At 43.0% G+C, this 23,402-nt stretch overlaps 1 protein-coding gene across 3 annotated transcripts in view; it reads left to right on the top strand.

Annotated features, from left to right (window-relative positions):
* The first annotated feature begins 1,225 nt into the window (after window positions 1-1,225).
* Window positions 1,226-23,402, top strand: part of ECPAS (Ecm29 proteasome adaptor and scaffold) — a 72,270-nt gene continuing 50,093 nt past the window's right edge. The window contains exons 1-10 of one of the 3 annotated variants that reach the window (XM_067553218.1): window positions 1,226-1,333; window positions 10,842-10,972; window positions 13,319-13,435; window positions 15,703-15,821; window positions 16,958-17,107; window positions 20,039-20,210; window positions 20,824-20,963; window positions 22,655-22,736; window positions 22,989-23,108; window positions 23,281-23,366. In XM_067553218.1, coding sequence (XP_067409319.1) covers window positions 1,309-1,333; window positions 10,842-10,972; window positions 13,319-13,435; window positions 15,703-15,821; window positions 16,958-17,107; window positions 20,039-20,210; window positions 20,824-20,963; window positions 22,655-22,736; window positions 22,989-23,108; window positions 23,281-23,366 — 1,142 coding nt within the window. In that variant the 5' untranslated portion in view covers window positions 1,226-1,308. Of the gene's footprint in view, window positions 1,334-1,369; window positions 1,431-1,860; window positions 1,910-10,841; window positions 10,973-13,318; window positions 13,436-15,702; window positions 15,822-16,957; window positions 17,108-20,038; window positions 20,211-20,823; window positions 20,964-22,654; window positions 22,737-22,988; window positions 23,109-23,280; window positions 23,367-23,402 lie in introns of those variants that run through there. The other 2 variants (XM_067553217.1, XM_067553216.1) reach the window with 2 other exon arrangements.

Genomic DNA, 23,402 nt, shown 5'->3' with positions numbered 1-23,402 from the left:
CCAATCCATTTGTTCCATGGTCAATAAGGAAACAGCTGATCTAACTTGCAAGGATCAGACAAGCTGCAGCTATTATAAAAAAGCTGACAATTGGGCACTATAAGGTCTGCTGTAAATTATCCTATGGAGAGAGAAACAAAAGTTATTGCTCCATTTGTTGGAATTATCTGTCAATACCATCCTGTAACACGACTAAGTTAGGTGCGGGGAGGGGATGTTTGGATAAGCATGGAGGGCCAATATTTTTTGTTAGGTGTTTGGCTTTATATTACAGCAATTCAACCTTATGTTTAAATTTGCTTAGAATTAACACTTGCCTCCTCTATTAACAGGGTGTGAAAATATCTCAGTGAGAATAACTTCTCACACACAAAAAAGCTTTAAATATGAAACTTCAATTCCTTCCCAAATATTTATTTGCAGAGGGTTTTTTAATATATATATATTAAAAATATATATATATGGCCACACGAGGGTTGGATTGGAGGCAACCCCTTGGAGGAGTCTTGTGACATGGCTATCCCTGACACAGCTTGATTCTGGTACCCATTTGGGGCCGAAGCACAAAACTGAGAGTTGTGACAATGTCTTTCTTTATGAGTATTTATAAATTAGAAGCATTGAGAAGAGTGGAAGCCTTATAAGGAGTGCCTTATTCCATATAGTTTAATCCACTGGGATACACTAATTTGGAATAAGGCACTCTTACTCTGGAATAAGAGAGTCCACATATGAAAAGTGATCTGGAATAAGGTTGGATGTGAATTTAAAACCGCTTAACTATTCCTGATGAACTCTCTGTGTGGTCACTTATTCCGGAATAAGAGTGCCTTAGTCCGCATGAGTGAATTCCAGTGGATGAAGCTAATTCAGAATAAAGCACTCTTATTCCCAAATAAGAACATTCACACCTGGAGTGAACCAGGAATAGCTATTAGGGACTAATTCCCCATGTAAACATGTCCTAAATTAATTGTAAAGAAAAACTGAAGGGAGAAAAATCCGTCCTGGAGCAGTTTGAGGGTCTGGACAGGAGCCTGGTGCCAGGGGCAGGACAGATGAGAGGAAGTGGCACCCCTCTAGGGGAGTCTCACACTTCCTCTACATCTCTGCATGATCCGGCATTGGCTGCAAATCCCAGGCAGGCAACACCTGACCTTTCCCACTTCGAAATCTTCCAGACGGTCTGCTCCCGGCACCGCCACCGACCACAGATAGGGGGAGAAAACAGCCCGTTTTGCTGCTGACCCGGTCTCCACCCCACCGCCCGACCCCCTTTGAGTGAAGAAAAGTGCCTCCTCATCCGCCATGGAGCTGGTCAGCCTGGACTCAGGTCAGTTCCCCGCCCCGCGCTGAAAAGGCGGAAAGGGGAAGAGCCCCGAGACCCGTCCCCGAGCATATGGACAGCTGGCGAGGGCAGCTGGGCTTGGGTTAGTAGCTTTAGCTCCTCTGCTCTGCTCTGCCGGGTTAGTTCGTGTCTCAGGAGCAGGCCCTGGAGGGGGGGAATAGACACGGGAGGGGGGGGCTGGGCCGGGCCGATGGCTCAGCTCTTTCTAAATATAAAACTAAAGTGAAGCCGGGGAGGCTGGGCTGGGGGAGGGGGGAGACACACACACACACACACACACACACACACACAGAAGGGAGCTGGTTGCAGCAGGGCAGGAGCGCTCGGCTCGGCTCGCGTGGCGGCCGGGCAGGGGCAGGAGAGAAGCAGAGGGGACCCCGCTGCCTGCCCCCGCCGCAGCCCCTCGCCACGGCCGGGGGGGAGAGAGGCGGGACCCAGCCCGCCGTCGGGCCCCCGCCCGGGGCACGGATCGCCTCAGCACACAACTCCCCCGCCTCCGCCCGCCCGCGGCTGCTGCTGGCAACATGGCTGCGGCCGCCTCCGCCGCCCAGGATGAGCTGAGTGAGTGACACGGAGCCGGGCTCCTGCTCTCCCGGGGAGGGGGGGTTCCCCTTCGTTGACAGGACCCCCCCAGGAGACGCCCCTCTCTCCCCCCCCCCGGGTGTCGGTCCTTGGGGAGGGGCCGGGTCCCCCTGTCCGGCCGGGGCTGGGCGCGGGGGGAGCTGGGGCAGGGATGCCGGCTGCATGGCTCGGTCCGGGCGCTGCGCCCCGGGGCGGCCGGGCCGGGCGGGGATGAGCCCGCGGGGGTTAGGCCGCGGCTGTGCGCAGTCACGGCGTGAAATTGAAACTCCAGCCCGGGCCGGGCTCCTGCAAATCTCAGCCGGCCCCGCCCGCCGCTGGACCCAGCCCCTCCCCGCCCCACACCCTCCCATGTCGGGGTCCCGGTGGGTGGGGCAGGGGGGGGTCTCTGTCAGGCCGGGCCTGCGTGAGGACACGAGCCTCCGCCAGGGTGACTCTGCCCGGGCAGCGCCGCAGTGACTCCGCTTTCCAGGCCCCGCTGGAGACGGGAGGGGGAAGCTCCAGGGAGGCCCCCCCAGCAGCAGGGGCGGGCGAGGAGCGGGGTGTTGCAGGCTGAGGGGGGCGGGCGTCGCTCTGGGGTGACCCTGCCCCGCTGTGTAACTCCCCTTGCAAAGGGCCTGGGCCTAAAAAGAGGGGGTGAGGTTCTGGGTGTGGGGCCCCGGAGCAGGAACTGTCAGCAGCTGTGCCACTGGTGCCAGCTGGGAAATGTAGTCCTCAGTCCCAGTAAGTCACTGGGGGGAGTGGGCAGAGACTGGCTGCCTGGTTAGAGCAGCTCTGTCCTGCCTTCCTTGCCCAGTGATTACAGGGGGTCTCTGGGACTCTGGCCCTTCTCTCCATCTCGGTCACTTTGTGACCTTGGTCAAGTCCCTGTCTCACTCCCTGACTCAGTTTCTCCATTAGTTTTGCTCCCTTATTTGTTCCTCCTAGGGGCTTGTGAAGCTTAATGCTTGGAGATCAGAAGGCCTACCGAGGTGCAAAGTCTGATAAAGTTCTGGTAGTTTATATTTCTCTCCAGAGTAGCTTGCTGGGAGCACACTGTAGATCCAAATAAACCTTCGCTCATTTCGTGTTTTTCTTTGTAGTGATAATAAGTGCATAAATAAAACTTTCCCCTTCCAGAACTTGATAGGCTTTGTTTGGATTTAAAGTAGATATCTAATATAAAAATAAAATAAATTGGAAAATACATTTATCCATTTCAGTTTTCTTCTATTCTTCAAATGATGCCCTATATCCTGCCTTTAGAACTCCTTGGCAAAGCCTGTGCCCATGCAGATTTCAATGCTGATCAAGATCTGAGTGACATAATTCAAGTTTAAGTTTAAATACTTATTATTTGGAGGATAAGGACACCCAGTTCTGGGGTTTTTTAACTTTCAAATCTACTGCTGAATCTGGTGCAGTAAATAATTGACCTGTCTTTGAAGAAGTATAAACTGTTAAGGGAGTGTTTTCCTGTCTTATTTCTCCATCTCCTGAGATATAATAAAACTATTTTTCAGACAACCTTGATGAATTATTAATAACAAGATGATGTTGTATAAACCAACTGGAGGAACTGTGGTCCTGATTCATGGGAGAAATCAGTGGGCTGAAGACAGTAGTGTTTTAGAATTGGCCTGATGGTGGGAATTGATGTTACCACCAGAAACTGAGGAGGAGGAAGAAAGGTTTTAATGCAGATTTTCAAGCTACTGGCTGTCAGATTTAAACCATACATTGCTTCTTGATGTATAACTTGATTCTTCTGTCCTCTCTTTGGAGAGAACCCCTCTGGCCTGCTTAGCTTCTACAAGCTATTGGAGGAGGTGACTAGACTATGGAACATCAAAATACTGGTGGTGTCCCCGATGCCACCAAGAACATAATTTCATGTAGGAATAAGGAGAACCTACAGAGTTCACTGATCCTCACGTCTGACACAAATCTCAGCATGATCGTTCCAGTGACAGTTGGGACGAATCATTGTCATGACCAGTTTAGTCTAGAAAACTTGATCATAGACTCCATGGTCACCATCAGCCATGAAATTCTTCCTTTCCTGTCAACTATACATCATCACCACCTTGTGAAACTACTCAGTGTAAAGTTCCAGAGGGGTGGCCATGTTAGTCTGTATACAGCAAAAACAACGAGAGTGCTGTAGCACTTTAAAGACTAACAAATTTAATTTCTGCAGGCATAAACTTTCGTGGGCTGCAACACATTCTCACCTTCTAATCAATCAATAAGCCTCATCTACTTTAACTGAATGTACTTTGCTAACACTTAGCCTCCCCATTGTTGTTCCTTACCCTTGGATGTATATATATATCCCTCATCTGATTTCTCTTTCTTGCAGCTGACGAAGTGGGTTACAGCCCACGAAAGCTTATGCCTGCAGAAATTAAATTTGTTAGTCTTTAAAGTGCTACAGGACCCTCGTTGTTTTTACTCAGTGTAAAGAGTTCCTGCTCACAGACACAGCTTTATTCAGTCTATGGAGTGCTAGTCTCCCCAGCCTCCAGACTGAATATAACTGTTGACTGTTTTGTGCAAGGTGTCTTGTGGCTATTGTCACTGGGTTTGCTATCACATTTGAATTTAATTCAAGTCTGGAAGAGTGGAAAGAAGAATGTCTTGCAGGTTATAATCCAGTTTAGCGGTTTGATGTCACCCTAATCAGATGTCTCAAGCTATGAGACAATGGGTTACCTGTCAGCTGTACCATTAGAGATTATATGGCACTACCCTTCTGATTTGAGGGTGGGGTTTTTTTGTGGAGAGGGAGGATGGTGCATTTCCAGTGCTGCCTCTATGGATATATGGAAAAGTTATGCAGTCAAAGGTGAACTTTAACAGGAAGCATAAGAAATTGAGCTAGCACAGGGAGGAAAATTGGGCAGACTTCTCAGGTAGGTGTGTGACAGACTAAAATTAAGTGCATCGAATTGTATTTTAAAAGGAAGCTAATCTGTGGGATAATGAGCCTCTTGACGGAGTAACCGTCATTTTCTTTTAGATCAGAAAATCAGTTTGTCCCTGTTTTGTAGGCGTTTAGCTATCAGAAACTTTGATCTGTAGCTGCCATCAAATAGATAAGCTCTTACTTTTTTTTTTTGAGAAAAGAGTGCTTGCTTAAACTTCTTATGAGGATGCTTATATTTTGGTGGATGAATAATTTAAACAGTGGCAGCTTGAATCCTAATGTAAAATCAGCAAATTGTCCTAGAGCTGTGAATGTTCAGATGTGACAGAAAGAAAGCCATTTTCAAAGAAAATGAGTAATAATCAGAAGGGAGTCTAAACCTGACCCTGCACATGGAAATCCACATTTTGACATGTCAAATCTGTATCTAAACTTTTCTCTGAAATGGAGGAATATGATGAAAACACAAAAAATACTTTCCCACAGTAAAAGATTGTGTTTTATAAACTTGACTAGTGACTAGGACAGGTCCCTTGTAGTGCTCCCTTAAAATCATTTGGGATAGTGATAGAGCCAGCAACGGTACCTCCAAACCCTGACTCCCAGACTGCTGTTATAGCCACTCTAGATGTACTTTCCCAGAAGGCCTAGTACAAGAATTTGCCTGGTATTTTAATGGAAGGGGATCAGAGTTGGACTCCCAAGCTGGGTACCTTGCGCCTTCATCACAGAGTGGTGCAGAATCAGTTGTTTAGCTTCTGTTCTTTTAATGCTCACCTCGACCTCCCCTTGTTTCCTCCCCAATCCTTCCCCATCATCTCAGGAATAAAGTTGGCTGACTGTATCCAATACTGCTCAGGTAGACATATGCGTTTATTTGACCCAGGTTACTTATTTTGGAGGAAAATTCCAGGATATGTGCACAAAATAACTTTTATAGAACAGTCTTAGTGCAGTAACATAAGTTGTTTTTAAGGACGTGCATATCCTCCAAAATAGCTTCAATATTGTGATCATAGTGGAGTTTAGGCTGGGGTGGGTGAAGAAGGTAGCTGCCTGCTTTCCCTCACAGAAAGCTACTGTCACAGTTCCTGGAGTTCTGTTGTGATACAGGCCCAGACTGGCTGGCTGGGTTCCTAGGATTCTGTTGTGCTCACTGGATCAGTTGTGAAGTACATCTGCTTTGACATGTCCCAGCCTCAGTAGTTCCTCAAATCCACTTTCATAAATAGAAGTATGCACTTCATACTTGATATTCTCTTACATGAACACGCATCAGAGTTCTGAACAGAATAGCTGACTTGCTGTTTACAACAGCTGTAAATGCTACGGGGAGCTAATTTCTTTAGTATATGAGGAAGCCAGGAGAAACTGTAGGCACACAAAATAGCATTTGAACTGAGAGCTGACTTTTTTGAACAGATGGATAAACAATGAGCTAGACTGATGGCTGAACAACTAGAAGGTTTATTTTGTTGTTCTAATCAAAGTAGTGATGAGAGTCGTGGCAAAACTGTCTTTTAAAAGGTGGAGAATATTAAACTTTTTGAAAATCTTCCCTATCTCTCCCTTTCCACTGTTTCTTATGGCAAAGGGCCATATAACAGAACCAGAGTAAAGGCCCAATCAATCCACTGAAGTCTATTGGATTTTTGCCATTGACTTCTATGGCTGAAGGATTCAGCTCTGAGGCTCCTAAACATCATGATGTAATGTCTAATCAGAGACCGTTGTGGTAAATATGTGAGACTGGGGATCCTAGAACCATAGGGATAGAAGGGACCGCAAGGGTCATCCGGTCTTAACCCTCTGTCAAGATACAGGATTTGTTGGGTCTAAAACTCTCAACCATCCAAGACAGAAAGCTATCCAGCCTCCTTTTGAAAATCTCCAGTGTAGGGACATCCGCAACTTCCCTAGGCAGTCACTTAGAGATTGCAAAGCACAGGTTCTGGGCCTTGCCATTAATCTGGCTTTGCTGTATAAAAATATTCATAGTCCTTTAATGGTTTAAAAAGACAGACAGTACTCATGGTTTTATACTGTATGTAGTATCTGCAATTTGAAATTTATTGTTCTTTTTTCTCCTTGTGAGATGTAGTATTTCCATCAGTTCTGAAACCAATATTCTTTCACACACTTTTATCATACAGATTGGAAAAAAACCAGAAGGGGTTGGCAATGACATTAGAAATGCATTTTCTCAGTAGTAGGTAACAGCATTTCCATGGTAACTTAAGGATTTCTCTCTCTCAAAATATCATCTAGTTATATACACACATTGACCCTGGTGCTGTAAGCAGTAGTCTGAAGATCTCTCTAGCTTTTCTGCAGTCCTGATTCTTTAGTGCAAAATGTAGGAATATAAAAGGACACCTGAAATCTGATCAGTTTTGCAAAATTAGTTCTAAAGTAGTTTGATACTGTACTTGTTCCTGAGGCGCCTCCCCCCCAAATCTTTGTGGTTTTACAAACACATTTTCTTAAAACTCTCCACCTGTTACTGTGTGAAAGACCCTACAATAGTAGGGAAAAAACAAAGCTGCAGTCTTGCAAACACATACATCAATAGCATCACTGAGTTATGGGTGAGCGTTCGCAGCATCTAGGCTAACTGACTATCCAGGGGAAAGAGTAGAACTGACTATAAAAAGCTATGTCAATTGCTCAAAGTATACAAACTGCAATAAGGGAGATGATATACACAATTTCTTAAAGTAATAGTAGGTAAAACATTCAGACTGATTTTTTTAAAATTAGCTGTTCATTTAAGGGTTCTATTTTTAACTGCTTTAAAATAATCTAATGTTGTTGTGTTGCTGTTTCTGCTTGTTCTATTAAATTTATTCTTGATAAATAGCCAGTGGTGGTTATAACTGGAGCACATACATTGGGCTCAACTTCTGGGTTACATGATGACCAGATTTCATTTTAAAAAACAAACTGTTTCTAGTCCTCATGATTGTGAAGAAAAGCTTGAAAAAGTGTCCCAAGTGTAACTAATGCAGTGATGTCTGATGAACATCCTAAACAATAGCTCAGATTGATGAACTGTGCCATTAATCCTAATGGGCTGTTAATTCTGAAACCCACTGTGTGTGTGTCTCCTTACTGCTGTGACACCATTGTGGCTGTGCCAGGGTGGTGTTGGCAGAGCCTCGCTCACACACACATGCCTCCTTTGCTCAGGAGGGTTGGGCCTGAGACATCCCTTCTCTAGGATGGACTGCAGCCCACCTGAAGACAGGGGGAGAGATGGTTCATGGAGAGGGAAGGCCTAGCCCTCTCAAAGAGTGGTGATGGAGTCTCCTGACACCCAAACAATCAGCTCTTGTGCAGGAAACCTCTTGCCACTTCACCCCAAGCAGCGGTCCTGGCTATGGAGTGAACCAAGGGACCCAGAGTACCTTAGTTAATAGTGTGGGTGGACTTCTATTTGAGAAGATGCTTAAAAGCTATAGAAGAGAAAAGTTGTTTCTTGGACTGACTTGTTAATACATGATCTGGTCCCATTAAGCTATTTTAGCTGCATCTCCTTTGAATCCCTGTCTTGTTTCCTCTCCTTTTAAATATTTGACCATATTACCCTTATTGAAAAAAATTGTCATGACTTTTCATTTTAGTTACTTTGGTCAAGTTAAATTTAGTCCCAGACCTTGATCCACATTCTCTTTCCAGTGTCTCTTTACCAAAGAATTAGAGACATTAGACATATTGAATAAAGAAGTCAGTCCTTTGTTAACCGATTAGTATAATATGTATAATAGTTGGAAACATGGGGCTAAGTGAGCAGCATATTTTATGGTCCTAAATCTGGAAGGTGAGCCTGTATTTGAGATCTAGGAAGTAGTCTGGTCTAGAACCTCAAAACAGTTCTCCAGATGTAACTGGCATTTCAGTGATGGATGAAATGATGCTTAATTAATGTTCATACTGCCATTGTAATCTTCATGGAGGATTGCAAAATGCTTTACAAATTAGTACTAATAAAACATTGAGTAAACCCACTTATCAAAATAAAAGTTTACAGAAAGTATATCGGTCAGTAGGTTGAATCAAAAGCTTAAATCTTGGTTAGCAGAGGCACAGATTGCATGTCAAATGCTTTATTTTATTTTTTTTTTTGGCTGGTTAGTTTTTGTTTGTTTGTTTAATTAGTTACTGTTACTGACTGTCAGGTTGTGAGAAGACACTTTGTGGAGATTATGAAACAGTTAATCCAGAATGTATCTGATTATCTTTCTTTGGAATTTGGTAGACAGGAAAGCAAGTCAGAGAGTTGTTGTTAATCATTTAACACCTAGAGGACCACCACACACACACACACACACACACACACACACACACACACACACCCCCCCCCCCCCCCCCCCGGAGATCAGGACCCCATTGTGCTAGGCATTGGACAAATACATAGTGAGAGAAAATTGTGCTCCAAAGAGATTACAGACTAAATAGACAAGACAGATAAAGGATATGAAGGGAGACAGAGGTGCAGAGAAGTGAAATGACTTGCCCAAAGTCAGACAAGTCAGTCAAAGAGTTGGGAACAGATTCCAGCTCTCCTGAGTTGCAGTCCAGTGCCCTCTCCAGTGGGCCAGCTGGAGCCAAATGTGTTCTTTTATTTGGTTCTTTGGGGATGCTTTCTTCTAAAGAACCCTGTCGGTTTGAGAAATGAGAGAGACAAGGTGGGTGAGGTAATGTCTTTTATTGGACCAACTGCTGCTGGTGAGAGAAAAGGTTTCAAGATACACAGAGCTGCTGTTTCAGAGTTCTGTGTAGTTCGAAAGCTTGTCTCATTCACCAACAGAAGTTGGTCCAGTAAAAGATATTACCTCACCACCTTGTCTGTCTAATACCTTGGGACCAGCTACAACTACACTGCACACAACTTGAGAAAAGTGGTCAATTCAGATAGTTAAAAGTAGTTTCAGGCGATATAGCTGTCAGGGTGTGTGGCTTTACAATCACATTTTCGTGTGTTTATTTTTAAAAATGTTTTTCTCTTCCCTGTTGCTGTGTGACAAGCCCACACCAACAACAGAGGAAACTGAGTAAGGCCATAATCCTGCAAACACCATATGCTTAACTACAAGCTTGTCAGTAGTCAGTGCAATCAGCAGGACTACTTCAGGTTTAAATTTAAGTGCACACACAAGCATTTGTGAGACTTGAATTTAACTGATCATACAGAAGAAATCTGTGAAAACGATGCACATGGCAAACGCATGAAGTAAACATACTGGAAGGAGAAATGAAGTTGTTCTTTCTCCACTCTTTCATTATTATCGTAGTCTTGGGTGCTACTTACAACAATAGTGGAGGAAAAAATTGGAAAAGCAGTATAATTTTTTTAGTTGATCCTGCCCCTCTAACAAACCTTTTGCTTGACTGCTGCTTCGCTGAATCCCTATATTTTCTGTGGTCTCTGCCCTATATCTGTGCTGTTGAAAATATATATATTTAGCTGAAGGCTATAATAAATAAACTTATACTAATCTTACTGCAGCCAACTCCTATTTATTCTCTGTCACAAGAAACGTGACATTAGGAAGGTCTCCCAGATGTTGGTTTTGCGTTTGGGTGCACAGCAGCCAATGGTGACCACAATTGACACTTTGGTTGGTAATCAGAGCTGAGAGGCTAAAGATTTACTAGGTATGGAGGCTGAAATACTGTCTCACCCTTGAAGGTGTTCTAAGCTAGGGTTGAGGCCCATAAGTGGGGCAGTGTGTGTAAGCTTGTGCTGCTTCTGTTCATGCTGAACCTGATCTGCAGATACTTGAGGGTCTCAGTCTCAGAGGCCATCGATTAATCCAGCACCTTTCAGCAATGGAAAGTTTGCATGCAGTTTTAAAAATAGAAGATCATGCTTTGATTGCAGATGTTCAATACTTATTATACGTTCATCCCAGCTACTGTATTACAAACCCATAAGGGTCAGAAATGATTTTTTTCTGCTGTTTGGATTTCTAACTTCACATAACTTTTTTTTTTAAACTCCAGATCAACTTGAACGTGTGTTTTTACGTCTTGGCCATGCAGAAACTGATGAGCAGTTACAGAATATTATATCCAAATTCCTACCCCCTGTCCTGCTCAAACTGTCCAGTACGCAGGAAGGAGTGCGTAAAAAGGTAAGGGTGCAGTTGTTATAGAATTTACAGCCCCACGTCATGGGAGATGTAGACATCCAGGATGTAGCTATAATTTGGTGTTACTGGCTGGCTTTCCATAAGAGAAAATATTTTCCCGTGAAATGTTCGTGTGATGTATAGAGTCACTTCTCTTTCCTATCAGACCTTGATACTTGGAATAGTCATTGCTATCATTCACTTAACTGGTTGTGCCACAGGTCAGGTCAACTGCACCTGTATTTCCCCCCTTCGTGGTCCAGCAAGGGCACCCACTCATAAGCTCCCAGCTCCTCAGCTGTCACCTCCTATGGGCGGAGACCCCTGTCTCTCCCCTCCTGACTGGGGTTTTTCCAGACTGCACAACTCCCTGCCTTATACTCTGAGTTCCCCAGCAAGTCAGATGGCCTTAGTGGCTGCACCTGCACTTTGCTTTCTCCTTGGAGGCTTTAAAGAGTGTAATTGTCCCCAGTCATACCACACAGCTCTTTCTAAGCAAACACATTTGTCCTTAAGATGAAAGCAATACAGAGAAAACAAATTAAAAACAAAAGAACGTATACACATGCTAATAAGCTTACCAGAAATCACCCCCAACTCCAACATGGGCTCTGATAGGACTCAATCCTTCAAACCCCGGCCAGGGATTTTTCTGTGATTACAAGCTCCTAACAGCTGTTAGCTCAGAATGAGCACCCCCAAGTATCTGCGAGTCACTCCTTTATATAGTTTGGGACTTTGATCTTGGGGACAGTACCCCTCTCTTCAGGGTAGAGGGTTGGATTTTTGCATAACTGGGGGGAAGGGGGAATTTGCATTCATCTTCCCCCTAAATATTTCCTAGGAAATCCATTTCACAGGTATTGTTCCAAAAATTCATTCTTGTCTACCACATTGTACAGTATTGTCCTTTGATCATCAAGGCCCACAACAATACATAACCTTTATATTTAATACAATAGACTACAAAGATACTTAAATTTCATTCGATAAGATCTCCGAAAGGGAATTTTCCTGGGATATATCTATCTGTCACGTGTTGCAATAGTCCATCTCTCAATTGCTATTCCAAGATTTCTATCACTGAGATTCAATGGGTTTTTTGGAATCTGCTGTCCCTCACCCCAACCCAAATGTGTTAGATCTCATACAAGAGGGGAAACTATTGTGCCATTATGACCAGAGTTTTCTAAAAAGTTCAACACACATACAGACAGCCAGATTTTCAAAAGATCTCAGCTTCCATGTAAGCACCAAAATCTGGTCCCAGTTGTGGGTGCTGAACACTTGAAAATCTGGCACTCGTATATTGTTGTCAACATGCTGAAGGACAAACATTTGACACAACAGGGTGTGTAGTTTCAAGTATACACCACACATTTCAGATGCACTTAGTGTTGTGAGAGAAAGCATCCAGCTAGTTGGTGAAGTTCCTTCGTGTCTGGGTATGTGATGTGTTTTCTTCTTTCAAGTTGGAATTTGTTAACTGGATTCATCTGAATATGATTATGCTCAGGAAAAGGCCAAAAGTTGCAATTGTTTCAAAGTTAAAAATCTTACATAATTTAAGGAAGAAACATTTTAAAACGACAAATTAAACAGACACATCTCTGTGTATGTGTGGGCTTAACAAATTGTAAACCAAAAAATATTACTCACTTTGTCCAAGTTGCTAACTTGGGTAATGGAAGATGTGCAGACTCCCCCACCTGAGATGATAACGGTCAACTCTTCTATTTCCTCCAGTCATTTTTCCCTAGCCTGCCAAAACTGCCTGTGTGTTATCCATGCTGATAATCAGCTAGCTAATTGTCATCCAAACCCCAGTCTCAACTAGACACGAGGAAAGTGGATAATGTGTATTGGGTAGGTCATGTCCAGGTGCTTCAGGAGCAGAGTTGCCTGTGTGCAGTCTGGAGTGTTTGACCATGCTGGAACAGATGAGGCACTTTGCCGGGGAAGAAGTGGCATACAGATGTTCTGGTTTGATTTAATTGTTGTCTCGTTTAATGTGAACCCTTTTTCTTTTCTCACACTGATTTAGCACATGGCACAAATGCTCGATTTTCGGTACTAGGGTCATCCTCTATCCACAGGGTACAGCAGTGAGGTGTGGGGTGGATGGTTTTGTGATGTGGATGTAAATCCGCTACAAAATGGCTTGAGATCACCAACTTATTTCACACAGACCATCAGAGAATACAAAAAATGACAACAGCCATCTTCTCAAGATTTGGAAACTAAGTCATTCAGACCTATTCGGCCTCTTCTATGTTTAATGGACCATATTGTATGTGGGGAACATACTGAACCCAAACCTGAGGTTAATAGTTTTTTCTTCCCTTCCAGGTCATGGAGCTTTTGGTTCACCTGAATAAACGCATCAAAAGTCGTCCAAAAATCCAACTTCCAGTAGAGACTTTACTAGTCCAATACCAAGATCCTGCTGCAGTTTCCTTTGTCACTGTAAGTACCATTTTTCCAAGAACACTAGCTGATTATTTGTACAAAGGTGAGCTTTCTGTTCTTTAGGGGCTCCTTCTGGTGTTTAACTCTGTCAGTTCCCTTCATATTATTCTTTATAGACATGGTATTTATTAAAACTTCACAAAACTGATTATTGTGATGAGAGAGATGTTTTAAAGGGACTTAAAATAAACTACACGCCACCAGCATGGGTGAAATTCATAGTTCTGTGAAACCACTAAATTACTGACAGCTTTTTGAGGCTACTCAATTTATTCTCCAACTTTCATGAGTGCCTGAAATTGACAGATTTATTATTTGTATTAGTTGTGCCTACAGGCCCCGTCGTGCTAAGGGCTGAATCAGCACCTACTGAAAGAGTCCCTGCCCTGAAGATTCTGCACATATATAAGCATGTGCTTGGCTTTACACACATGAGTAGTATGCTTAAGTGTTTTCAGGATCAGGGGCTTATTAGATGAGACATAAAGCAGGAGAAAGTGAATAATATCCCTATTTTTCAGAAGGGAAATTTTATCAGATTCATTCATTTGGCATCTTTTTAAAGACCAAAAACAGCTAATCACCTTGTGAAAGTAGTGAAGACGATTCTTAGTTGAACTGTAGTATGTATATTATAGATGCCCATACTGATTTCATGCAAAAGATCTTTCTTCCCTCCCATCGCTCTGTTGCTACCCATGCATTTTCTTAATGGAAAATATCACCATGGGAGCAGAGATGGAAATGTTTAGACTGTTAAACTGTCATTAAGTAGAATGAACTTCCGCTGGAGAGCTGGAAGCAACTGATTTGTTCAAAAGCAAGAACTAACAATGGGAGAAATTGCACATGAGCTTTCCCTTGGAAGAGGCCAAAGAGTTACAAGATGTTCATGTTCCGTAGAATACTGAGGAAAACATCTTTTGTGAAGGTAAACTTGAAAAGCAGTTCTATGTGCCATCATTCTTGGCTATGGCAAAAATCTGATTATACTCCTATGCTTAAGTGATATATGTTGTTTCTCACTACAGTGTAGTCAGTTTCATGAAGTTTTAATAAATACCCTCTCTACAAAGAAACAGCACAGCTCATCTCAGCATTGTGTTGGTCTGTTTCACAGTGCTTTATCCTTTCCATTGTGAATCACTGGTTCTAGTTCATTATTGAAAATTTGCAATAGGATGCCACAGAGGTCACCTTAGAATGGTCTTTTGCTAACTTCACACAATGGTTTGATCTTTTAAAAAAATTATGAATCCGATAAACCAGTCAAGTTCATGTATGCATGCAAATTTACCTTGAACTTTACCCATTTCAGAAGATAATAAGTTAGATGGTCCACGCTTAACTCAATCCAGCTGGAGTAACGTATGCCCTCAAATGGCTAGATAATGGTTGATACGCATAACAAGTCTTAAAATACTTATCAGATCCCTGGACTTAATTTTCAGCTACATTTTGGCATAAAAAAATACTTGGATCAACAAATCTTTATCTAGAGCTCCAGGAACTGCAGCTGTCTCTTTGTGACTCTGCCCTCCGGTTGGGTCACTACGTGGTTCCCCCTTCCAGGGTTGTGTAATATAGTCTTTTCCGGAACAAATCGTCCCAGGCAGTCCATTGTCCTGCCTGGTCTGTGCCATGTCCCCAGTGGCAGGTGGGGGACCCAGGCCCTCGAATCAGCAGCCAGGGTCTGCACTCCTATTCCTTGCTGCTCTTCCCCTGAGCCTTCTCCGACCTTCCTCTCTGGATTTGCCAGCCTCCAATCTCCCTCCTCTCAGTGAGTGACCCTGGACTCCCTCTATAATCCCAAACACACCTACCTCCTCCCAGGTAGTGACTGCAGCCTACTTCCATGCCACCCCCTTCTGTTGCCAGCTATCTGGCTTTATACAGGGCCCTCTTGTTCCTGTCCAGATGAGCCTCGTGTCTGATTGATTAATCCCTGCTCCCTGGCTTCTCGATGCCCCTAAGAGTTAATTGGGCCTAATTTACCCTCTCAGGGCCATCATAGTGCCTTACTCAGGAAACCTCCCATTGAAGTCAGCAGTGAATAAGAAGAGCTGAATAGGTGCCAGACCTGCCAGTGGAAACCTGTCGGTTAATCATCATTAGCCCTGGAAATAATTGCTTGTTCTTTCAGAACCTCAGTTGTTATACACCACAATTTCATAAATGAACCATATGGAGTTGGTTAAAAAAATATTTTTTTCTTTTGCATTGATGCTACATGTATTTTTTTTTTTTTTTTTTTACCGTTGCAGAATTTTACTATAATTTATGTTAAGATGGGTTACCCTCGTTTGCCTGTGGAAAAACAATGTGAGTTGGCACCTACTCTCCTCACTGCAATGGAAGGGAAACCACAACCACAGCAAGACAGGTATGTTTATCTACGCTTGCAATGAAAGAAGCTTATATCATTAGAGTAAATGAAATTCACTTTTTCTTGGTGATCATTTGATTACCTAGAAAGACATGCATGTTCGATAATATATTCAGAAATCTAACTTTTCTTCCTGACCATTAGCATGGAGGATGCATCCCCTTAAACAAGCCTGATTTTCAGAGAGTGCTGAGCTCCTGTCCTTTGAGAACTGGGCCCTTTTAATGTGTCTCAAGTTGGGCACCCAAAAATTGAGGCCTCGAAACTCATGTCACATTTGGAAATTATCATAGTAAGTAAGATGCTGACTATTACGGGCCAGATATAGGAGATGCTGCTGTGTGCCAAGCACTTCTGAAAATCTGGCCAATCATTTACACCACTCTGGCGGTGTAAAGGGGCCTAAAATGAATATAAATTACATCTTCACTTGCTTTGAAGGTGCTTTTTATGCTACCACAGTGGTGTAAAGTGGTCTAATTGTAAATGAGAATCAGGCCCTGGGGTAAAATCTTGGCCCTGTTGAAGTCAATGGCAAAACTCCAGTCAACTACTGCAGGGCCAGGATTTCAACATAGGGGTATAAGTGGGAGCTGGTGGGTGCCGAGTCCTTTTGGAAATCTGGCTGTACAGGTATAGCGAACAGAAAGGTTGTATGTATGCTTCATAATTCTGGCTCTGATCCCATGAGGTTCTAATCTTCGTCTACTCCAGTTAATTTCAGTGGGACTTTGAAGATGCTCTGCCCTGGAAAGATCAGAGCCCACATTTTGAACAAGAAGTGGGGTTCTCAACGCGTCTCTTCGGTTGCAGTTTCTGAAGCTAGATTTCGTGTGTGTTTATTTAAATGAATTCACATAAGTAAAAAGTAATAATGTTCTTAAAAATGGGGACATAGATAATTAATTCTTTTCACAAACCCCAATTTGCTTCCTGCCTCCCATTGTTAGGGATATAGGGCATCAAATGAAAGCTGCCAGAATAGGAATTTGTTGGGGGTTTTTTTGTTTAAGTGAAAGACTTTTGAAATGTGAGGAGCTTGCCTACATCTCTGCTGTAAAGTTTGTCTGTTTAATGCTAAGAATCAAACAGTGTTTTTGTAAATAGTTGCAGTAAATGTAATTGTTTTTCAGCCTAATGCATCTTCTAATACCAACCCTTTTTCACATGAAATATCCTGCGGAACCATCGAAAGCAGCTTCTCCATTTAATCTTGCTGAAAAACCAAAGACTGTACAGCTGCTCTTGGACTTTATGTTGGATGTGCTCCTTATGCCTTATGGGTAAGTCAGGGTGAGCTGCATGAAAACCCTGTAATGTTTGGAGTATCTAATGTATGATGGATGTTCCGAAGTGTACACAAAGGAGACTTTTTTTTTTTTTTTTTTAAAGTGTGCTCCTTAACCCCCTGTTCCAAGTAAAGTTGATGAGGCTCCGATTCAGGAAGGTACAGACCCCTTGTTTTAAGTTTGTGAGTAATCCCATTCCTGTTCAGCAGAGGGTTTAAGTGCTTTATTGAATCTAGGTTTTACAAATCTGTCATTGACTTCCATTGGGAGCAGGATCAAGCCCTTGGAGAGGTAAACTGTGGCTTTCAAATGATCATGCTTTTCAATAAAATAAAAATCATACTGCTTCTTTATCTCTCCCCCGCACCCTTCCATTTCTATGCTTGGTCTGTTAGGGCCCGATCCTCCAAGCTTCTGAGTGCTCTCAACTGCATTAAATAGCAATGGGTGATAAAGGCTCAGATCTCACGGGATCAGCTCTGTAGTGACGAGATTTATGTTGTGACTTTCTTCTCATGAGGGATGTCGTGATCTTGATTAACAGCTTGTGCCGGTGTGTGCATCAGCTCCAAGAGCTAGTTTGTGCCCACTAAATATTTACTCTGTACTTTGGTCTTACTGATATCGCTCTTCTGGCATATGCATATTTAATCAATACTTTTCAAAAGCCACTTCCCATTTTACTGTGTGTTCGCCATTCATTTATATTGTTTGGGAACATTCACTTGGAAGGATGTTGGAAATTTATTTCAAAAACAGGACTCTTTCCCCCCCTTGACTGTCCCTTGACTGCACGTGAAAGGTGGGATTTTTCTAAAGCACCTAAGTGAGTTAGGAGGACACGTCCTATCGTGTTACAGTAAGACTAGCGCTCTTGATGCACTTTGGGTGGGATTTTCAAAAGCACCAAAGAGCTCTGGTCAAGATTTTCAAAAGTGACCAGTGATTTTTGTGTGCCCAACTTGAGACATCTAAAAGACGCCTGGTTTTTAGAAAGTGCTGAGAAGGTACCCAGTATCAATTTGGGCACCCAGTATCACTGGCCATCTTTGAAAATCTTGGCCTCTGTGTGATAACTATGCACAGACGGCTGTAACTTTGATTTACCTCTCTTGGCATAAAATTGCTCGGTGGAACTTACTCTTGGTTATGCTTCACAGGTTGGATTTGGTCATATGTATTGAAGCAGTGATGGTGATAAATCTACCAGCAATGAGTGCTGTCTAAATTGACCCTTATTATGTTCTGTTTGTTTAGTGGCACAGCCTGGGGGGAGAAGGAATATCCCAATCTAGGGCTATGGCTGTTGATCAGTGGCAGTACAAGGATCTATATTCCTGTACTGTAGGTGATATTTTTTTAGCCTAAGCTGTTTCCTTTACAATGTTCTGATCAGAACTTCTGCTGGAAGTGATCCTTGGAATAAGTGACTCAGGTCTGAACTCTACTCGCCTTTTGCATAGGTGCTTGATCGTTTTGCCTCCTTAAATTTTAGTGCTAAATGTTTCCTGGAGACTCCAGCTTACAGGAAGATTTAAAGAAGGGTTTAAAAACCCAAATCAAACAGTTGCTTAAGCTCTGTGTGTCAGAGATCATTCTGAAGAGTTGGGATGAACATTCATCGGCACTGCTGATATAATTTTCTGCCTCTGTGGCCTGTATGCTGAACATGTAGCAGATTATGGTTGTTCAGAGCAATAGCAAATCTGTGCCACAGTTCTCATGTTTTCTGATGGGGTTAGCTGGCTCCCAAGCACACAGGGTGAGTGATGTTTCCCCTGGTCCCTAGGAGTGTGTGTGAGTCCTCACAGAAAGGCTTGGCTGGTCACTTCCTAGGGATGTGTCAACACTGGAACTGGAGGTGTAATTTCCAGTGCAGGTAGACATACGTGCGCTAACTCTGATAGAGCCAGGGTGATAAAAATAGCAGCGCAGCCAGGGCGGCACAGGCGGCGGGATGAGCTAGCCGCCCGAGTAAGTACCTCAGGTCTTGGGTGTGATTCTGCTTGGTGGCCAGCTACACTGCTGTTGTTAACGTATGAGCTCCATCAGAGCTAGTGCAAGTACGTTTACCCGAGCTAGTGTACGTACACCTACCCATGCTGGAAACAAAACCTCCAGCTTCAGCGTAGACCTATCCTATGAAGACTAGCACCTGAGCCCTCCGCCTCTGAGAGCCTGAGAATTTGGACTCTGTTGCCTGTCTCCACAATGGACACTGCAGAGGGGGCCTAGTTCCAAGGGATGTTTGTTTTCTTAGCCACGGCTCTCCCCTCCCCTCACATCCAGGGGTTGCCCCTGAGCAGAAAGAGGCCTGCTTTTTTTGCTGCTGCTTGTCCTACCTTCTCTGTTTTCATACATTCCAGCCTTCTCTTTGAGATTTTTTCCCATGGGAGGAGGTCATAAGGGCTCCAGTTAATACTTGTATAAGAGTTTATCAAATACAGTATTTAATAGGTATTGATTTCTAGCACAGCAGAATCTCTCAAATTCTTAATTCGCTAACCTGATAATGCTCACCAAAAACCCCTGTCACCCCCCTCCGCTCTCAGCAAAGGTTTAATAGCAGAGAGTGATCAGGAAGCCATGAGTTACTGGGCTTTTGTTACTTTTGCAGAGTTTCCTATTGCAGGCTGACTGTGACGCTGTGAAGTATTGACTGAACTACTCGATCAATAAACAGCCTACCTTTTGTGAAGCACTGTTGCCCACTTGCAGTGGGTCTCCCTGTCACAAATGCAATTGGGCAAGGCTCTGCTGTGTGTTTGAATAGTCTTACTTATGTATACGGTCAAGAAAAACATATTTGAGGGGGAGGGAGGAGTGATATTTATTGTGATCATTTCAGTGCTTGTCATGAGGAATCAACATCAGTTGATAGGATAGTTTAAGAAGTCCACTCGGGTGTTCCTTTTTTCCATCTAGATATGTATTGAATGAATCCCAGAGTCGCCAGAATGTGCCATCAGCACAGGGATCTTCTTCATCTAGTAGTGCTGGAAGTTCGGGGATCCCTCAGCCTCCTCCAGGGATGAGCTTTTACGCAGCCAAACGGGTAATTGGAGATAGCCCATGGACACCTGAACAGCTGGAACAGGTAATGCAAATCACTTGGCCTATCCAGGTGTATGAAATGGGAGCTTCTGTAAAATGACTTGGTTGGTACAATGACTGCAACATGCAAGTAATGCATGGTGTGGAAGTAAATATAGAATTCATTCCGAAAAATGGCTTGCCCAGCTTGTATGTAAAGCATACAATGCCTGATTAGATCTCCTGTAGTCTATGCACATTATTTTGAAACCTGCACTTCATGCATTAAAGCTCTTACAAACAATTCTAATGAGACAGGTCTAAGGCTGCCACTGTTGATCCGCCAACACTTTTTCCTTCTAACTTCAAAACACGTTTTCAGAACTTGCTGGTAAATACACAGCTGAGCTCTGTCCTTGTCTGTGTCTTTCTCTTAGATGTAATAGCATTTCTGAACTCTTCTCTCAGTTCTGTTAAAACCTCCCCTGCAAAAGAACTCTTTGCCACCTAGAAAGCTTAGCTTCTTAGATGAGTGCATGTTGAGGAGATGGAAATAGTTTGAGTTTTTCTCCTTAGGTTTACAAAAGGCCCCAGATTTCAATCTGCTAAACCTTTATGTTAATATAACTCATCTTCTGGTCAGTAATTTTTACTTTCTCGTCTACGTTGCTGAGCAGTGTAAACTGGGAATAGTAAAGTTCATTGAAGCTGAGCAGGTACCAGAGCTGGAAGCTGTCATACACCTGGTAATAGCCTCCAGTGACACACGACACAGTGTAGCAACTGCAGCAGACCTTGAACTGAAAAGCAAGCAAAGGTAATGGCTTATGTTTAAAATTTGGCACTGGTATTTCTAATAATAATAATTGCAATTGTTGTAGTGACCCTGAAAGGTTACCCACTGAGGGGGGACATCAGTCTGCTCCCATAGTAGTTGTGCAGCTGTCATCTTAGTTTATTCATTTAATACTTTTAGTGGCACTGTTTGGAATGCTGTGGCTTGTGGTACCCAGAGTGGTTTATCACATACGAAAGCCACACCACTCTAATCAGCAGGATAAATATCCATTTCCAATCACTTCAGCATTGCCCTGCCCTGTCATCTTAGACAACAACAGCAGCAATGTTTCTGTTAACCCTGTCATCTTGCAGGATGACTGTCTCCTCCCTAGCTAATGTTGTCTGGAAATAATGCCCCTCCTGGAGGAAAATCTGTGATTCCGCATTAGGCCTGCAGATGTGGTTGCTGCTATTTGCTGAGTCACTGGCTAAGCAGAGGTTACTTACACAGGATCGCACAGGAGGCAGCCTGGTTTTCAAGCAGCATTGTGGTTGGAGCATACACAAACTGACTTCATTATTACTGGAGTTGGATTGGCCAGTCTTTTAAATGTGTGGGTGAATTCTGTACTCGTGATAGCATGAGGCTAATAGTACCGGTTTAAGCCAAGCATAGCATAAATAAGTGACATGCAGCCTTCACCACATGGCATTACCTATGTACCTCCATCATGGGCAGAGAGATTATTTTAATTCATTGGAATAATCTGGTTGAGGAAATTACTCCATTCTTTAGAACCTGGTTGTTCGCTCCCCTTGTGGTGGTATTGTGCGCCCTAAGAACTGTCTCTGCATAAACCACTTCTGTTTGAACACATATGTTATGTATGCAGCTGCTAGATGTCCCATATATGTAGCATATAAACTAACCCCATGTTTAGGAATCCATCATTACAGTCAAAAATGTATGTGTCTTCTCCCTTGACTCTCCCTGTCCCCAATTATTTTATTTGCTCATTTGGTTATAGACTGTACAAAGGACAACATAGGACATGGGGGTGACAGGTCCCAGGCCAGTGATTCAAGCCCAGCTCAGGTCTATAGTGACAAAGTTATTCTGGTCAGCTGGCTGTTTGGTGGCCTGTGTTAAACAGGTTTGGACTAAATCCATTTCTGAGTTTACAAGGGTCCCTATCGCTAAAACCACTGTTGTAGTGATTGCCATCCTGGTTGACCGTCTCATCTGATAGGCCAAGAATGAATGGGCTTGGAGCTAGAAGTATCTTCTCCCCTGTAAGAGTGTCTCAGCCAGGTCAGAGTCAAAGTACAGTGCTAGGAAGCTTGTGGTCCTTGATGCCTTTGCTTGGACCAGTTTTGTGGATAAGCAGAGATTTTTGTTCTTCAGAGCATTCATGCGGGCTGAAGGTCACTTTTTCAACAGCAGTAAATTCACATCCTCTATTTTAGTGGAGAAGGGAGCAACTGCTTATTTGGGAAGCGAATCCATCTGTGGAGTACTGGATGTGAGGACTTGCTTGTATTTTCTTTTTAGTTCTTTACCTGATGACCGCAAAATATTTTTGGGAGGAAGTGGGATGAAGATAAAATTAGGCTGTACTTGAAGTTAATTTCATTAGATTTTTTCCCTAAAACATCACACAATGCTATAAAATAGATTTTCAAATAATTAAGACATAATTTTAACATGTTGCTTTAAAAATTCTTTAGCTTAATTGACTGGAATAATCCTACTATCGTCAACAAAATGTACAAAGTGTACCTCGGGGATATACCACTAAAAACTAAAGAGGTAAGACTTGCTTCCAGAACTGTGTTCCTGCTTTATTCATTACAATATTATTTTATTTGCCTTGATTTATTTGTTGGACAGAGCATACATTTTTAATTTGTCACTTCCTTTGATCTGTTTTTGCTGAACAGTCCCTGTTGAGTAAATATTTTTTTGAAAAAATACACACTGTCATGAATTATTAACAATAGCTAGCAACCGAGTTAGTAGTAGCCACATCCAAAGAAATGTTTTACACTTTGTTTTTCACAGGGAGCTGTTCTGAAGCCAGAACTGAAACGAGATCCAGTCAGCACCCGAGTTAAATTAAAGATTGTTCCTCATCTTCTGCGTTCCAGACAAGCTGCAGAAACATTCCCAGCTAATATTCAGGTAACAACTTCACTATTCATAACACATCTACTATTATCATACAGTTCCTCCAGTGCCTGGGAAAAAGTCGAAACTTAACTACTGCATGGGAGGCTAGGAAAAGAAGGGAGTGCAAATAATAATTGAAAATTAAACCAGCCACTGTTTTCAGTCGTCTCTTGCTTCCCCACAGGTGGTGTACGATGGGCTTTTTGGTGCGAATACAAACACGAAACTGAGAACTCTGTCCCTGCAGTTTGTACATCATATTTGTATAAGGTAAGCAACTTAGATGGTTTATGGTAATAGATGCAA

Source organism: Emydura macquarii, unplaced genomic scaffold (genome assembly GCF_026122565.2).
Source record: "Emydura macquarii macquarii isolate MOO-44397 ecotype Brisbane River unplaced genomic scaffold, CSIRO-AGI_Emac_v2 contig_1451, whole genome shotgun sequence".
Taxonomy (NCBI): Eukaryota; Metazoa; Chordata; order Testudines; family Chelidae; genus Emydura; species Emydura macquarii.
This window is presented reverse-complemented; position numbering and strand designations above follow the sequence as displayed.